Genomic DNA, 19,086 nt, shown 5'->3' on the forward strand with positions numbered 1-19,086 from the left:
TGGTGGCGGTAGGAGGGTATGGTGGTGTGTATGGTGGTGGTATGGTGATGTATATGGTGGTGGTATGGTGGTGTGTATGGTGGTGGTATGGTGGCGGTAGGAGGGTATGGTGGTGTGTACTTATAACATGTGGGAGGCGGAGGGAGGATCTACATAAACAGACCTGTCTTAAGGAGAAAAGCAGCCTCTCTCTCTTCATAGCACTGCTTTAAAACAATGACCACTACATTAACCGTGATACATAGCTCTTAGTTTTATCTTACAACTGTTTTTATTTTGGGGTATACATTTTGAGACAGGGTCTTTTATAGTCCAGGCTATCCTCAAACCCAGGGTACACTGCAGTCTCCTGAGAAGGTAGGATCACAAGCATGTGCCACCATGCCTTGGACTATCTTACTGTCTTTACTGTTAACAAGACATGGTGTCACTGTGCAGCCTGACTGTGGACTAAGGCTTAGGCTGGGGTTGACCAAAAGATACTGTGATTGGCTGTCCTGTGAGATAAAAACAGAAAGAAGACGATGTTCCTAACCCAACTCTACCAACAGCAAGCTCTCAGCAGCAGGGAGGAGGCCTGTACCGTTCTTAGCTCCACCATCTTCTTAGTCTTCCTCAAGGTCACATAGGAAGCTATCGTCGAGGACTCGGGCGTGGGTGAGTTCATTCTCAGAGGCACACTGACTGGAAAGTGGGAACCTGAAAGGTAAAGCAGTGTAAGTTCCACAGAGCACTTGTGCCCTGGCGTGGTGCCCGCTGAGCACCTCACTGGACGGCTTTGCTGATGTGGATTGTAGTGAGTTGGGAGTGGACCTAAGCCATGAACAGTGCTCTCTCGCTCTCCTGCCACTCGACACACAGGCTCCCAGGCACAAGGACCTGGTGGGACTGGAGAGAAGGCTCAGCAGTTAAGAGCGCCTCCTGCTGTTACAGAGGCTTGGGATTCCAGTGTCAGTACCCACATTAGGCAGTTCACAACCAACTGCACCTCCAGCTTTAAGGGGTCCCACTCTTCCTGACCTCTGAGGGTAGCCACACATGGGACACAGATTGAAAAAAACACATAAAAAAATTTCAAAAAGATTAGTTCATTATATTTTTAACTATGTGGGTGTACATGGGTTCTGGGTATTGAACCTGGGTCCTCTGAAAGAAAAGCAAGTACTCCTAATCACCACCGGGCCATTAAACCATTCCTTTCTTTTTCTTTCTTTCTTTCTTTCTTTCTTTCTTTCTTTCTTTCTTTCTTTTTTGTTTTTTGAGACAGGGTTTCTCTGTGTAGCCCTGGCTGTCCTGGAACTCACTCTGTAGACCAGGCTGGCCTCAAACTCAGGAATCTGCCTGCCTCTGCATCCCAAGTGCTGGGATTAAAGGAGTGCGCCACCACCGCCCGGCCTATGGTGATTCTTTTGCCCAAACTTTTCTGGGTTCTTTTAATTTTAATTTCTGACATACTTCTGACATAATACAATAATACTTTTAGTTTTGAGACAAAGTCTTGCTACACAGCAATAGTTGGTCACAAGCTCACAGCAACCCTCTTGTAGGTTTGTGTCAATGTGTTTCAAAGCCAGCCTGCCTGCCCGCCCCCCCACCCGCCCCCCCGCCCGCCTTCCTTTTTTTTTTTTTTCTTTTTTGTGAGACAAGGTCTCATTATGTAGCTTGGCTGTCCTGGAGTTCTGGAGTTCACTATGTAGACCAAGCTGGCCTTGAAGTCACAGAGATTCACTACTTCTGCCTTCTAAGTCCTGGGATTAAAGGTATGCATCACCACATACAGATCAAAACCTTTTTTAACTGGGAAACTCAAAGGGACCTCTAAGATTTCAAATATGAAATTATAGATTTATGTCCATACTGGTTGAAATATATACTAAAATATCTGAAAACAAAGACATAAAAGAGGTAAAATACTGTAAATGCTGACCTTTAACAACGGGAGCTTCTGTCTCAGAAACTGGCTCTGATTTTTCTTCGCCATTAGATTCATCAACTTCTGCCACTGTGGTCAACTCTGGCTCACTCTTGTAGAGTCTATAATCTGGACCCTTGAATGGAAGACACGTGACTGCAACCACACAAGCCGCACATTCACAGTACCCCGTCCCTCGACTAGGTAGGAGGAGGCTCAGTGCTTTGTCTACCATCTGAAAGGTCCTGGGCTCAATTGAAAAATAAGTTTGCTTTTAAAGATGCAAATTGAAAGCCCCAGCTGGCTACTTCTGACATAACACAATACATGTCATGTGATAACTGAGTGGAAAGGATAATGCAAAGGTTTTTTTCTTCTTTAGGAAGAGTTTTCATTAGTAAAACTTACTATTTTAAAATTAAGAATGCTCCTACGGACAAAGTATGTTTTTTCTTTCTGTAGGTATCCAACAGCCTTGTACACGCTCTAAAGATTTATCTATTTTATGTATATGAGCATTTGGCTTGCTTGTTTATAGTGCACCCCACAGGTGTGCCTGGGGCCCACAGAGGCTATAAAAGGGTGTTGGATTCCATGAAACTGTCATAATAGATAGTTATGCATTGCAAAGAACAACCAACCGAATCTGGGGTCCTGAGTCACTTCTCTAGCTCTTTGTAGGTACTTTATTATCCAAAGCTATTCCTTTTAGTGGTAGGTCTCATATAGCCCAGGCTTGCTTGGACCTCTTGATGCTGCTTTTGACCTCCCAGGGATATTCTCCCCCATCCCCTTGCCTGAGGCTACTCAGCCTCAGTTGCATGGCTCTCCTGCACCTGCCTCTCTGAGTGCTGGGATGACAGACAGGTGCCTCATACCTGGCCCAAAGTCACATTTTTATCATGGTCAAACTAAGGTCTAAAAACAGTCATAGAATCCAATAACTTTTTTGTTTTTCTTTTTGTTTTTTTGAAACAGGGCTTCTCTATGTAGCCCTGGCTGTCCTGGAACTCACTGTGTAGAGCAGGCTGGCCTCGAACTCAGAAATCCGGCTCTGCCTCCCAAGTGCTGGGATTAAAGGCGTGCGCCACCCCTGCCCGGCCCTGTCTTCACTTCTTATTGAAACCTCATTTCCAGTCGCAGGGAGCACCGCTCCTTGCCAGTGCCTGAGTCCTTTCATGGTTTCCTAACCTGCCCAGCTCCCATCTGTTTTGGTATTTCCCTATTTCCTGATCTCAATACCCTATGTCTAACACTATGAAATGGCAAATTTAAAATATAGCTTGATCAAAATGTGCAAAGTAACCACTTTATGAAAAATGGAATATTAAAATTATGAGAACATTAAAAATGAGAATGATAAAATGTAAATTGGAAAAACAAAGGGTAATGTTATATGCAAACAAAAAAGCATTAGCTAAAAATGGAGTTACAGCAAAAATAAGCTAGAGTATGAAGTAAATTAATTTAAAAAATGAGCAGGTATACATGATCATTCTGTGGCCACTCCAGCCACTTACACAGTGAGATCCATTTCTTGGATATCCTTGAACTTGATGAATCTTCTTTTCTTCAGGCAGATGCACGGGGCCCCTGCTATAACAGAGCAAGGAGCTGCTATCACTGGGCAGAGGGGGGATTATGGGAGGCTGCTCTGTAAAGTCATAAGACCGAGGAAGTGGAGGCCGAGGTGGGACTACTTCCTCTTCCTAAAGATTGTAGAATAGTCACCTTATTTAGATAAGCAGATTGGATTAAGCATTTCTAAACTGTTTTCATTGCTATATTAACTTAAAGTTACTTTAATATGATTAAAGGGACACTGCCAAGCCAAGAGTCTTAGTTTGAAAAACCAACACAATTTAGCATGAGAGTCAATAATGGGGTTTTAAATGCTGTGTCTGCTTTCTCCTACATGTATGGGGTAGCTGTACCTACCCAGACAGGTTACTATGTAAATACACTGTACTTCACTGCAAAACCAGAAGAAAAAAGAGCTGGCTTAAATAAAGAAAAAAAAAAATCTTATTATGTATTTTTGATGTCTTTGAGAGAAAAAAGAAAATAATTTCTTTTTTGGCTTTTAAGCAAAACTCAAGGGCACAGATTTTCTTCAGTTAGGTTGACAGTATCTCTTTGTTGTTATAATTTCTCTATGGCATGCATGACCAAGCCAACTTTAGCAACCATCCTACAGATTTTATCACACATAAGCCATGATAACTATTTAAATCACAAGGAAAACAGAACAATAATGGTAAAGTTTTCACAGATGAAACATAGTCACTAATTTGAGTTTTGCATTTAAGGAAGAAAAATCATGTTAGAAGTCATTAAGACACCAAATTATTAAGTCACTAATGTTTTAAGATTAAAATGACTTAAATATATTTATATATTTAAAAAACATTTTTTCCTGAGAGTCTTGCTATGCAGCCCAGGCAAACTTGCCTCCTCCTTGACTCCCAAGCACTGGGGTTACAGGTATGCACCCCCACCCCAGGCAGGCTGAAACTGTTTCTTTCAGGAATAGAGAAGATGTAACTACTTTTATTTCACTTGTTAATATTTCAAGTTAGCTAGAAAAACAAGCCAAACTTACCTCGCTTTTGTACTTAACTGATGAGAAAGGCTTTGATCCTGCCAGACCTATTGGGAAAATTAGAAAACATCACTACTCATGTTAAGAACACTTTCCTTTCTTCTTGTGGGTTCCTTCCTTCCTTCCTCCCTCCCTCCCTCCCTCCCCCCCTCCCCCCCTTCCCCTTTTTTTTTTTTTTTTTTGGTTGTTTTCTTCTGCAAGAGAGGGTTTTGTAACTGCCCTGGCTGTCCTGGAACTCAGGTGTGGGCCCCACTGACCAGCAAGAACAACTTTCTAAACCCACAGAAAGAATAATCTCAGTTAGCTTAGGTTACTTTAAAGTTTAAGTTCCATGTATGTATTTTGTGGGCATGTGTGTGCACACGCGCATGCGTGCACAAGGTGCACATGTAGAAGGCAGAGGATGACTTTTCAAAGTGGGTTCTGTCCTACCTTGTGGGGCTCAGGGATCAAGCCCAGGTCTCCAGTCTCCCAGCCGGTGTCCTTACCCCCTGAGCTGTCTCACCAGGCCAGGCTGCTTCTACTTATTTTAAATTAAGTCTTCTCTGCTCTGTCTACCCGTCTACTGCATTCAGGACTGTGCTATGGAGTTACTCTTGCCTGCCACTAACTGAGGCTGGCCTTAGACACAAGGCAATCCCTGGCTCAATCTCCCCATTGCTAGGGTTATGGTGTTAGCTATCACACGTAGTGAAGCCTTCATTTTCTTTCTTTTCTTTTTTAGTTTTTTGAGACAAGGTTTGTCTGTGTAGCCTGGCTGCCTGGAATTTGCTCTGTACACTAGGCTGGCCTTGAATTCAGGAATCTGCCTGCCTCTGCCTCCAGAGTACTGGGATTAAAGGTGTGTACTACCACCACCATCTGGCTCTAAATATTAAATTTTAAAAATGGTATCCGAGGCTGGAAGACGGCTCCCTGGTTAAGGGCACCAGCTGGATTCTCAGCTAGAGCCACACAATCACCTTTAACATCTGTTGCCCTCAACTGGTCTCCACAGGCAAAAGTTACACAGATGAACATGGAGGCAGAACACTAGTACACATAAAGTAAGTTTTAAAAACATCTTAAAAATAAGAAAAGAAAAGATATGTGGAAAGAGGTTTCCTCAAGCATTTTTGGTATACACAGTCATCTTTGATGAGACTAATCTAGTTGTCATCTTTAGAATGCAGTACATACTAATTGTTTACACTGTGGGGCCTCGTGGAATGAATGATTCCTGTCACAGAGGGACTCACAGACAGAACTCTAGACACAGCCCATGTTCTCCAATATGGAAAAGGATGAGGCATAGTTAACCTACGCAACAGTTTCAGGCAGCTACTGTTACATTTGGGATGGGAAAAGCCAACAAGACCAGTCACCATGCTAAGGGTAGAAGGAACTGCACTCATTGGTTAAAACAAAAAGGTGATGTTGACATCATGTCGATACATTGTATACATGTATGAAACTTTCAAAATATAAATAAAAGATATTATTAAAAAGTGGGAGAGAAGCAGGGCTGATGAGATGGCTTAGAGGTTAAGAGCACTGACTGCTCTTCTAGAGGTCCTGAGTTCAATTCCCTGCAACCACAATGTGGCCCACAAGGAATCTCATGCCCTCTTCTGGCCTGCAGATGTATATGCAGCAGAGCACTTATACATTAAATAAATAAAAATTTAAAAAGTGGGGGGAGCAAACTGAGTAAGAGAGCTGTAAGGATGAATCAGAAGGAAGAGTCACTAAAGCTGAAGTACCTTCAGTAATCACATACACAAGTTCAGGTTTTGTGTGGCTGTGGCTGCCAGAGTTCCTGCTTTTAGTTTATTAACTTAGGTATCCATTCAATGGCACAGAGTGAGTTATTTTCTGATGATAAATTCTATGAAGATGACAAATTTAGCAATATCTTTCCATTTAGACACAGCCATGCAAAGCTGACCCACCTGTTTCTGAAGAGCCTCTTTGCTGTTTGTGTTTGCTCAACCCCTCCATGACATCTTGAATTCTCCAGAGTTCTTTTTGAATCTGTGCCCGCTGAATTCCTGCCGACTCACTCTATCAGTAAAGATGAACAGATCACTGTGGTGCTTGAGTGGGAAATGTCTTCCATGGACTCATGCATTTGAACCCTGGGTTTCAGGTGGTGGGGCCTTGCTGGATAAAGGCATTACACACTGGTACACACTGGGTGGGAGCTTAAGACAGTTTATAGCTGGACCTGTTCTCACCCTCTCCTTCCTGAGTGTGGGGCAGCCTCCAGCCATTCCTGCCATGCTGGAACTGAAAGCCAGAAGAAACCCTTTTCCCACCTAGTTGCTTTTTGTTAAGGTTTTCTATAACAGCAACAGGAAAATAACTAATTCAATAACTCATGAAAAAAAGTCAACCTTGTAAGTTCTACTATAGATGTATAATAAAAAAATTAGAGCTGCACAGGATTAAGTTCCCAAGATGTTTAGGATAACACAAGTGAGGCCACGATGTTGCAAAGGTAAAAAAAGGTACAGCGCGAAGAGAAAACACTGATGTAAATGTGCGACTGTATACACTTGCCTGTGCTGCACCACTCTAGGAAAGCGCACTCTTAGAAGGCACTACAGATGGAAAATGAAGAGAGAGAGAAAATCCCTAATACTCCTAAATAAAAACAAGCCCCTGAGAAGAGAAGGAAAGCCACCAAAGGTTCTCGATGGCTACCTCATCTACAGATCTATTTTCTCCAGTATCACACACACAGCCAACAGTGGCTGCAGGTCAGTGGCAGGCAGTGCATCTGTCCGGCATGCCCAGGGTTCTCAGCACAAGGCCAGCCCCGGGTTTAAGGAGGAGTAACTACTGTGTGATGCTCATCAGTTACAATTGCTGCTGCAGACGTGGATGTGGTCAGCCCAGGAGCAGAGCTGTGGAGACTTATTTCTACATGCCCAGGATCACCTCCTCCCACTCTTACTGTACAGGCACCATAGTATTTGTGGTTTCAAGATTCACTGAAAAGACACAGGATATGTCCTGAAGGTAAGGACTCCTGCACTGCACTGCTTCCTAAATTCTAAAACAGACAAACAACCCCCCCCCAAAAAAAAACCCACTTGACTGACAGAAGCAAATAAATGTGTTTCCAATACAAACATTTAATCACAATTACTTTTACTCTATTCTAGTACATTCACTTTCTTACTTTAAATATTTCGTATCATGTCTTTAAGTTAAAATCATAGAGTTTCAAGATTCTGTTATCTTTATATGACCCTTGCAGGGAAATCCATTTTTCTTGGGGCTGGAACGATAGCTTGGCACTTAAGAGCACTCGCTGCCCTTCCAGAGACCACATATTGAATAGCTCACAACCACCTGTAACACTAAGTCCAGGGGATCCATTACTGTCCTCAAGCCTCTGAGGGCACCCACACAGGTGGCACACATCATCCACACAGAACATCCTTTTGTTCTGTTACTGCAAGGAAACACCATGGCCAAGGACAAACTCTTCCTATTTTTTTTTTTTTCTGAGACAAGGCTTCTCTGTGTAACCCTGGCTGATCTCAAACTTAAAACTCACAGAGATCTGCCTGCCTCTGCCTGCCGAGTGCTACGATTAAAGGCAAGAACCACCGCTGTCCAGCTTTCTGTGGGGAGGTAAACTCTTATAAAAAGAAAGCAGACTGGGGGCTGGCTTCGAGTTTCAGATGGTTAGTTCCTGATCATCATGGCTGATCATGGAAGCAGACAGGCATAGTGCTGAAGTAGTATCTGGCAGCCACAGACAGAGAACAGTCACTGAGCCTGCTGTGGGCTTTTGAAATCCCAAAGCCCACCCATAATAACATACCTCTTCCCACAAGGAAGACTAGGTGTGTCTTTGTTAAGGACTCGTGTCACTGCTCTAGGTGGGCTCTGGGCTCCATGGCTAGTGCTCAAGTGTGCCCGGCCGGCGAGGAGGAGAGGCCTCTCCTGGCTGCCTTCAGATCATGATGTACAACTCTCAACACCTCCTCCAGCATCAAGTTTGCCTGTATGCTACCTTCTTTCCTGCCTTGATGACAATGGACTGAACCTCTGAAATATAAGCCGCCCCAATTAAATGCTGTCCTTTGTAAGAGTTGCCTTGGTCATGGTGTCTGTTCACAGCAATAGAACCCTAACTAAGACCAAGCGTCTCACTAAGCAGCCCTGGAGCTGTTTGTAGCCTAAGCTGTTTTCAAGCTCTGGCTCTGCTGCTGAATTCTGGGATTGCAGGTGTTTACCACTCTTCTTGGTCACAGGACTGTTTTCAGCGTCTATTTGCCTGAAGACCCGTCACTGCCCCAAGTATTATAAAACACAGAGGAAGGACTCAGGAGTTAAAGCTCAGGAGAAAAACGACAGGGAGAGGAGATTAACTACAAAAGTCAGACACTTGCACACCTGTATAGTGTAAGTTTTGTAGTAATTAAAATACAAATACATGTTTTTGGCAACCTAAAATTTGTACAATGCAAATTTCATGTTTTAAGGTTTAGTGTTATTTTGTGTGTGTGTGTGTGTGTGTGTGTGTGTGTGTGTGTGTGTGTGTATGTGTGTGTGGTGGTGGTGGTTTGAATGAGAATGGCCCCCATAGGCTTATACATTTGAATACTTGGTCACCAGAGAACCAAACTGCTTGGGAAGGATTAGGGGGTGTGACCTTGTTGGAGGAGGTATGTTATTGTGGGTGTACTCAGGGTTTCAAAAGCCCACAGCAGGCTATAGTCTCTCTCTGCCTGTGGATCAGGGCATACTTCAAGACTATGCCTGTCTGCTCCCAGCCACCCAGCTGTGATGATCAGGGACTAATCACCTGAAGTGTAAGCAAGTCCCCAGTTAAATATTTTCTTTTTATAAGAGTTTGCCTTGATCAAGGTGTCTCCTTGCAGCAGCAACAGAACAGTGAGACAGTATGCGCCACATGTGTGGGTGCCCTCAGAGGCTTGAGGACTGTAATGGATGCCCTGGACTTAGTGTTATAGGTGGTTGTGAGCTATTCAATGTGGGGTCTCTGGACGGGCAGGAAATGCTCTTAAGTGCTCCAGCCCCAAGAAAAATATTATTTAAAAATAAATATTATTTGATAAGTAGGTTTGGTGAGGCACATTTATAACCTTAGTATGCAAGAGATATAAGTGAGATACTGACCAGAGGAAAAAAAAACCAGTGCATATAGTGAACAATTGTATACCAGCAGATACAGAATGATGTGTGAAGAGTCTGAACTAAAATTATAGGAAGTGTTGAGAGCTGAGGTGATTACTGAGAACACAGTGCTGAGAGCTGAGCTAAGTACTGAGAACACAGTGTTGAGAGTGCAGAGTGCTGAGGGAGCTGAGTAAACACTAAGAAGCACAGGCGCTTCAGGACTTGCCAGGGTCCAGTAAGATGCAAGGGTTTCATAGAGGAGATGGGGAACGCAGTGGAGAGAGAATGCTGTCACTGAAGACACTCAACTGTGTATCTGCAGAGGCCAGCACAGAGCCTGTGCAGCCACAGAGGTAGACGACCAGTGGACTGCCTGTCCTACCTGCACTTCCCCAAGGCGATCAAGCTGATCCTGCATCTGGTTCCTGGTAACAGTCACATCGTATTCTAACTTGTCATATTCTCTCCAGGCTCGTTCCAGCTCCTAAAATCACAATGTTCATCATTTTAAAGGAGACCCAAGCTTTAACAGTATTGTCAGTATGCTTAAAACCTCCCAAGATTTCATAAAACTATGTGGTCTATTTTGGGCAAGATAAAAATACCTTTGGGAGTTCTGGCGACTAAAGCCAAAAACATGGCAGGCAAGTGTTTTACTAAGTTACATCATCAGCACCAAAAACAGGAACTGTTGTAACCCACTCTCCTATACTGTTTCCTCTTTCTCAAGACTCTGTTCCTTCAGAGAAAGCACGTGGTGTTTTTTCAGAGTCAGCCTTATTTTATTTAATGTAATAACCTCCTCCAGTTCCAGTGTGTGCAAATGTCAGGATTTAATTTTTATGTCTGAAAAAAAAAATCCATGGTGTATATGCCATGTATGGGATTACATACACGTAGGCTGGTTCCAGTTCTTGGCTCTTGTGGCCGTCGGCCACTCAGCCCTGATCTGAGTCTCTATGGGGAGCCTAACATCCAGGCTATGGTGTACATCCTCAGCAGTGATGGAAAGAGGGCCCTCATCCTCCCCAGCGTTCGCTGTCCTTTGTTTTCTTGTAGTTTTGGTTGTGAGCCTCGCCTCTAACAGCTCAGCCATCTCTCCAGCCCATGTTTTCTTTAAAACACTTGTTTTTAGATTTATTTTTATGAGTATTTGCTTGCTTGCAGGTATGTGTGTGCACTGTCCGAGATGAACCTCCATGTGGCTGCTGAGAACCAAACCAAGTCTAGGTCCTCTGCACGAGAAGCAAGTACTTTTTGTTTTTTAAAGATGGGGTCTCTATGTAACTCTGGCTGTCCTGAATTCTCTAAGTGGATCAGGCTGGCCTCGAACTCACCCCGATCCACCTGCTGGGATTAGAGGTGTGTGCCACTATGCCCAGCAGTAAATGCTCTTAGCAGCTGAGCCATCTCTCTAGCTCCTCTATTTTCTTGATCATATCCATTCTCACTAAAGAGAGAGAGAATCTCAAAGTAGTTATAATTTGTATTGGCTAAGCCTGTTGAAAATGTCTTTATTGGCCATTTGTATTTCTTCTGTTTGGTTCTTTAACCCACTGTTTGACTTTGTCATCTTGCTATTTGGTCTTTTTCTAATTGATTGTTCCTCTAAATCAAATAGAAAAACGTCTATTGCAAATTCAGATTGTAAACTCTAGTTGAATTTTAGAACATGGCGGCACACATTTGAAATCCTTACATTTGGGAGGTGGAGGCAGGAGGATAATGTAATCTTCTGCTATACAAGGAGTTGGAGGCCGCCTAAGGTAAGTGTAACCCTGATTGAAAATGAAAATAACAATGAAAGTATTTCTTTAAGCAAGTTTTATAGTGAATTCATATTTATTTTTTTAAATTTTTCCCCATTTTTGTAGGGGCTGGAGGGATGGCTCAGCCATTAAGAACACTGGCTGCTGTTCTTCCAGAGGTCCTGAGTTCAATTCCCAGCAACCACATGGTGGCTCACAACCATCTGTAATGGGATCTGATGCCCTCTACTGGCCTGCAGGCATACATGCAGATAGAGCACTCAGACATAAAGTAAATAGATAAATCTTACAAAACAAAAAATTTTTTTAAAAGTTTTTTGTTGTTGTTGTTTGTTTGTTTGTTTTACTTCACCTGTTCGTATGTGTAAATGCCTACAGAGACCAGCAAAGTGGGCTACATACCTTGGGTCTAGATTTCCAGGCAGTTCTGAGCTGCCTGATGTGGGCGCTGAGCCAAACTGAGGTCCTCAGGAAGAACAGCAGTAATGCTCCCAACCACTGAGACATCGCTCTAGCATTTGAATTCCCTTCCCTCCTTCCCTCCCTCCCTTCCTCCCTCTCCTTCTTTCTTCCTCCTACAACCCTCTTTCTCTGAGACAGGGTCTTGCTATGTAACCTTAGCTGGACTTGATCTTGCAGCTTCCTGTCTCAGCTTCCAGAGTGCTGTGATTATAAGTATGTGTCTCACAGCATACCTAGTTTATATTGAAAAAAATAAAAAACTCTGGCCATGGCAACACGACTGTGATCCCTGATACTCGGAAGGCTGAGTTAGAAGCAAGGACTACCTGGTAACTCCTTAAGATCTTGTTTAAAAGGTAGTTCTAGAAATAGGGAGCTGTAGGGTGCTTGCTAGGTATACGCAGGGACTTGGTCAATCCCAGGAGAAAAGGGCAGAGATAAAACGATGAAGGTTGTCTAACTGTGTGAAGATTACCCTCATTACTGGTTTTAGCAGACTTTTATGTGAATACAGAAATTAGTTTCCTATAATAAAATTTTCTGTAGCAATTTTATATTCAGAAAGCAGAGGCAGGTGGAACTTTATGTGAGTTCAAGACCAGCCTGGTCTACAGAGAGAGTTCTAGGACAGCCAGGATTACACAGAGAAACCCCATCTCATATTCACATTTTATTTATATACTTATTTATTTGTGTGTATGCAATGTGGAGGTCAGAGGACAATTTTGGGAATCATTGCTCTCCTTCCATCATGGAGGTTTTACTGTTCAAACCCAGATCATCAGGGAACAAACACTTTCGTAGGCTATGCCATCTTGCTCGGTTTTTTTTTTGCTTGACCTGTTCTTGTAATTTATATACATCAAAGGAACAGAAAACATAAGCATAGGACCCCAGAAGGCTCCAGGAGGGAAAATGAGGCTTGGAACCTCAAGGGGCAGCAGAAGCCAGGCAAAGGCAGTGCCTAATTCCCTTGTGCAAGTAAAGTATTTAAAGTCACAGGATATAATGGCCTAAACCTTTAATCTCAGCACTTAGGAGGCAGAGGCCTTGTCTAAAAGGGGAGAGGAACACCAGACAAAACTCAGTGGTTAACAGTGCTTGTCGCTTCTGCAGAGGACCTGAGCTCGGTTCCCAGCAGCCATCTGGGCGACTCACACACACGTAAATAAAAGTAAATCTTAAAAAAAGAACAAAAACCAAAGCCCAAACAAACCAAGAATTCAGAGCAGGATTCTAACCATAGAAAAAGGCCGACCTTGGTTTGTATGTCTTAAACACAAGTATATCAACAAGAATGAAGAATAAAATCTCACGGTGTAGCACAGGCTGCACTTAAACCTCTAGTAACCCTTCTGCCTTGGACTCCCGAGGGTTAGTCTTACAGGAGATGCGACACCAAGTTTGGCTGAACATCCCTTGTGATAGCAAGAATAAAGACAGCCCCCCCAAAAGCATAAAGACAACCTCCTTTCTCTCTCTCTATTTATATATAGTTTGTTTGCTTTTTGTTTTTTTTGAGATACAGTCTCACTTTGTAGCTCCAGTTGACCTCAAATTAATTCACAGACATTTGCCTGCCCCTATCTCGAGAGTGCTAGGACTAAGGGCATGTGCCACCATGCCCAGTTTAATGAGGTTTGTGTTTTTTGGAGACAGGGTGTGGCCACTAATCATGGCTCTCTAAGTGTTGGGATCATCAGGGTATAATACCATGCCTGGCTGTACCACTGACCAAGTGGCCACGCCTCTTTTTCTTTAAGACAGGTTCTTACTAAGTTGCCATGCTGACCCTGAACTCATTCCACTCTCAGGCAGGTCTTGAACTTGGTGATTATCCTGCTTCAGTCTCCTAGTACTGTACCCCAGGCCCTGATCCAGGTGGCCTCTGAGAACTCAGTGCACTCACAGCAGTGGCTCGGGAGAGTTCGCGGCACGTGCTCAGCAGTCCATTCTGCAGGTCATCCCTCTGCAACACCACAGTTTGAATGGCAGCTGGGTTATCTGCATTCATCTCTATCTCTTGGCTGGCTGACAGCAAGGCTTGCTCAAGCGTGTACTGTGGTAATAAAGAGGGCTACACTTAATGCTCTGCATCAGCGAGTTAGTTCATATAACTGGCTACCCATGTCCTCACAAGCAGCACAGGCAGCAACATCAACTGTAGAGAGTAAAGGTAATCGCCCTACTTTCTCCTTGTGCAGCTGCTGCAGCTTCTCCTCCAGGGCACGGACCACTTTATCCTGTTCACACAATCTGCTTAATTTGGCCTAGAAGAGAAGATATGTTTTGTTAGCAATTTAAAGTCTTTCCTTTAACCAGGGGAAGGGAGCTACTTAAAATATCCATGGACTATCTGGTTGAACTTTAAACGATTTAATTAATTCTTTTAATTGAAAAAATATTTTATATACCATATTCTGATCACATTTTCTCCTTTTAGAACATTTTTATTTCAATCAGAACCACCAAAAGAGCGAGCTTTTGGGGCAGGGGGTGTGGCATGAGTCCTTGATCTCTGGAGGTGGAGGCAGGTAGATTTCGAGTTACAGCCCACTCTATATAGTGAAATGCTGAGTCAAAAAGGAAAAATAAATAAATAAAAATGAGGTAAGAGCAATCAAACACTTTGATGTTTTTCCTTTTCTTTGGCTCTTGGGATAAAAGCCAGAGTCTCAGGAATGCTATGCAGATGCTCAACCTCCAAACAATAGTCCTACCTGGGTAAAGCGTTTGGTTTGTTTGCTTATGTACTGGAGACAAAGTTGTCTTCTGTAGTTCAGGCTGTCCTGGAACTTCCTCAAATCTGACTGCCTTAGCTTTGCTGGGATTACAGGAATGTACCAACATGATTCCTGGCTTTATTTTTTTTTAATTCTTAGTAATAGTTGTGCATAATAGCACATGCCTTTAAATTTAGTGTCTGAGAGCCAGAGACAGGAAGATCTGTTTGATTTCAAAGCCAACCTGGTCTAAAAGTGAGTTCTGGGGGCCAGAAATACTTACATCAATATCTACTTCTTCAGATCTGTATTTGTATAATGTGCCTCTACATTCATCTTGTGACAGCTATAAGAAAAAAATGCCATAAAGCAATTTAAAAAATCCTATTTAAGTAATATATTCAGTCTATAGCAAATACTTTAAATTTTGGTCAAAATGACGGTATGCCAAGCGTGATTTTAATAATTTTTATACTTGTAGAAATTTAATTCAAGCACAAACCATCATAAAAGTAAAGAAAACATTTAGCAGTAATACAGTACACAAGATACACGAGAGCAGTGCCAAGGCAAGCTTCTCAAATCATCAACTGGCCAAACAAAATTAATAGAGCACCTTCCATTTTCCACTGTAAAGACGAACATTATTTTGATGGAAAACGGACAAACACAACCATAGCAGCTGCACTGAATAAATGTTTGCATCAGCATATCCAGGGAAAGCCTCTGTTACAGTGCACAGTGTGTGCACTCAAGCCAACACAGCACAACCGCATTAACGAGACCTAGAACACACCATGTACATATATGTAATATAAACACACATACACAATAGAGACTTATCTTGTTCTTCTGTCTTAAGAACTAAAAAATAATGAGGAAAAGGGCAGGTTTAATTGCAACGAGGAAATCATTTGAAACCTCATAAAACCAAAAGCCTATGCTTTAAGTTATGAATAAACAAACTGCAGAAGAGGTTTGTATGGTCGGCTGACAGCCTGTGCTGTAGGACACTGTCAATTGATTATTTCTGTAGTGCTGGGGACTGAACCCAAAGCCTCATGCAATAGCATCAAGCTCTCGCAGCGGAGCACGTGACACCCCAGCCTTGTAAGGGATCCATCATTCTTGCATGCAGCGAAACCTCTTTTAATGCTCTCCTAACTGCCCTTCAGTCACACAGGTCCTCATTCTGACTGTGCTTACCAAGAGCTCCACAGCCATCTCAGTCAGACACCCAGAGCATACCACAGCCTCTGCGGGCCGCACTTCACTCTCTCCCTTGTCTTTTGGTTTTATATTGACTGCTAGACAGCAACAAAGACACATTAGGCAAAATTGAGCTGGAGCTTATTGTGTGTTTACTAGATGGAACATTTTCCCTCATTGTTGGTTCCGATTATATACGCCCCAATATGATCTAGTTTGGGGAGCTGAATTTTATATACACACATACAGATCTACAAGAATATGTTTGTTATGTGTCCTCTCTGTAAAGATACAGAGCGTGACTGTTACAGCTTTAAAACAGCTGAGAATACTAAATGGATCTGGAAATGTGCAGAGCAGAAGGTTAAAAACTCAAGCATTCCAAACACACAAGTAAATCCTGTAATTACACACTTCATCTTATGACTTTACTTCTCATACCTCATGCAAATGAACCATGACTATTTAAGTATGCAGAGTGACCATTAGACCTTGAGGTTTTACAGAAATGAACAGTACATGAAAAATGAATTTGATGGTAAAAAAGTCATCTACTATTGTAGGTAAGGACCAGCCAATAGCATCCCCACGAAAGTGTTACTCTGGACTAAAGCACCTGGATGCAAAGAAGCATTTCCACTCTTCCCTGGAAGAGGGACAAAGAGTGAGTTTCAAACTGGAAAAGGCCCAAATTCGGTTTTACACTTACAAGGACTGAAAGGCGCAAAGCCTGTGCTATTGAGATGCTCTAATACACTTCACTTCATATTTAAAGTTAAATGCAAAGCAGCTTTACTAGACCATGGCATGTGTACGCTGCTAGCAGACTGGTCTGGGTTAAAAACAGGAGCTGCACCATGTGCTCAAAGATTGAAGAAAAGAACACTGGTCTACTGAAGGGCTTTATGGTGACGGTCTGGGATCCTGCTGTGCTGTTTTTATTTAGAGTCATTTAAAACTCATTTTCATACCAGTTGCCATAGTATGAAAAGTGTCCACTGAACAGTTACTAACCTTTTGACAGGACCTTGTGATGTAGCCCTGGCTGGCCCAGAACGTACACTTATCCTCCCTAGTGCTGAGATTACAGGTATGTGTCAGCATGCCCAGCTGTTCCAGCTTTTGAGTGATGTCTTTATGGTTGGGCAAATTTATGGGATACTTGTAGTCACTGGCTATTTAAAAAATTATTTTAATGTATGTGAATGTGCCATGTACACACAAGTGCCCAAGGAGTCCAGAGGAGTATTGGATTCCCAGGAGTTGGTGTTACGTACAAGTGCTTGTAAGCCACCCTATGAGGATGCTGGCAACTGAAATTTGGTCCTCTAGAAGAGCTACAAGTGCTCTTAACCCCTGAGCCATCTCTCTAGCAAGCCCACACCTTTTTTGAGACACTGTCTCACAAAGACTTGAGTGGACTCAAACTTGTGTCTATGTAGCCAACGGTGACTGTGAACTCCTGATATGCAGGCCTCTACCTCCCAAATGCTGGCATTATAATAGTATAGTACTCCACAGTAATGTTATCATGCTCTCCTAAAACACTGACGACCCTCAAATCAAAATCATGTCCCCCAAGCACCCTTCTTTTGTGTTCGTGAGGACAGCCTTTCTCCTCCTGTCATGTGGGACCCAGGGGTCCAGCTCAGGCTGTTAGGTTTGGTGGCAAGAGCCTTTATCGCCATTTATCTGGCTGGCCTGTCTTTCAGGGCTGCAGCCGAGCCTCTCGTGTTGTCTCCTGGTTTCATGTCTCCTGTCCCTCCGCTCGGCTGTGCTGGGATGGAACCCCGAATCCCCTAGAGCTGATAAGTGCTAAGCTTTAGTCTTCTAATGTTGGCTTCTTTTTCCCTCTTTCACTAAAACTGGCTTGGCATTAATGAAAAATTAAATTATGTTAATTAATATTCAATTTTTAGTGCTGGGCACAGTAGGAATGTCTTAACCCCAGTACTCAAGAGGCAGAGGGAGGTGGATCTTTGAGGCTAGCCTGGTCAATATAGTGAATTCCAGGCAAGCCAGAGCTACAGGGTGAATGGTGAGATCCTGTCAAAAAAAAAAAAAAAAAAAAAAAAGGAAAAAGCAAAAAAAACCCTTCCCAACAAATAAAACCCAAAACTAAAACGAGCAAACAACAATAACAAAACCAACCATACAAAAACATGTAACAAAACTCAGCCTTTAAAATCCCTTGTGTTTGTGATATCTCTCTCGTGAATGTATATACATATATATGTATGCACACCCCAAAATAATTTTGTATTAATAGGAAAAAATTTAAATTGTATGTTTTATGTGTGTGTGTGTGCACACACACATGCATGTACACTCACACGTGTGAACATGTGAGTGCAAATGTCAGGAAAGGACATTCAATCTCCACATTTGGGCTCTGGCAAGCAAACTCAGTCCCCTTCAAGAGCAGTATGCACTTGTAAACACTGAGCCAGCTCCAATTTCAGCTTTCTTTTTTCACCCCCCACACCCCCTCCAATCCCCTCTGGTGATAATCTTACTTTGCAGCCCAAGCTGGCCTTGAATTCGTACCAGATCTTCTACTTTACCTTCCCAAGTGCCTGGGATTATAGGTGTGAAACAAGTCTGGCTTTGGAATTACTTTTTAAAATTTTTTAAATTTTTTTATTTTTTATTTATTTTTTATTTTTTAAATTTTTTTTTAGGAATTACTTTTTGATAATGTATTATCCAATGAGCTAAAAATAAAGTGAGCTGGAGTTGGTAGAGTGCGTATCTAGCATTCATGAAGGTCTTAGCTCAAACCCTGTACCAAACAAAAATGGGCAGAGTAATAGATGCCTGCAATCCCAGCACTGCTGGGGGAGAGGCAGGAGGATCACTACTAGTTCAGAATCACCTTGATTCGGTTCCTGGATGGCCTGATGTTCAGCAGCCAGCCAGGTATGGGCCAAATCTTCAATCCCAGCATTGAGGAGGCAGGGAGATAGAGATATCTGAGTCCAGGGTAGCATGGTTATATAGTGAATTCCAGGCCAGTATGGGCTGCACAGTAAACAAAACAACGAACAAAACAGGAAAAGAAAAACACTCATAAAACCACCAACCAAAAGCCCACCAACAGCCGGGCAGTGGTGGCATATGCCTTTAATCCCAGCACTTGGGAGGCAGAGGCAGGCGGATTTCTGAGTTCGAGGTCAGTCTGGTCTACAGAGTGAGTTCCAGGACAGCGGCTACACAGAGAAACCCTGCCTGGAAAGAAACCAAAAACCAAAAACCAAAACCAAAACCAAA

At 42.8% G+C, this 19,086-nt stretch overlaps 1 protein-coding gene across 3 annotated transcripts in view; it reads right to left on the reverse strand.

The window, feature by feature from the left end:
* Positions 1-19,086, reverse strand: part of Plekha5 (pleckstrin homology domain containing A5) — a 179,732-nt gene that overhangs the window by 11,680 nt on the left and 148,966 nt on the right. For 2 of the 3 annotated variants that reach the window (XM_028780967.1, XM_028780966.1), the window contains exons 13-20: positions 14,891-14,953; positions 14,074-14,154; positions 13,794-13,943; positions 10,036-10,137; positions 6,446-6,557; positions 4,515-4,561; positions 1,928-2,048; positions 584-699 (exon numbers count right to left, since the gene is read on the reverse strand). In XM_028780967.1, coding sequence (XP_028636800.1) covers positions 584-699; positions 1,928-2,048; positions 4,515-4,561; positions 6,446-6,557; positions 10,036-10,137; positions 13,794-13,943; positions 14,074-14,154; positions 14,891-14,953 — 792 coding nt within the window. Of the gene's footprint in view, positions 1-583; positions 700-1,927; positions 2,049-3,432; positions 3,622-4,514; positions 4,562-6,445; positions 6,558-10,035; positions 10,138-13,793; positions 13,944-14,073; positions 14,155-14,890; positions 14,954-19,086 lie in introns of all 3 variants that reach the window. The other variant, XM_028780965.1, reaches the window with a different exon arrangement.

Source organism: Grammomys surdaster, unplaced genomic scaffold, assembly GCF_004785775.1.
Source record: "Grammomys surdaster isolate TR1022 unplaced genomic scaffold, NIH_TR_1.0 373, whole genome shotgun sequence".
NCBI lineage: Eukaryota > Metazoa > Chordata > Mammalia > Rodentia > Muridae > Grammomys > Grammomys surdaster.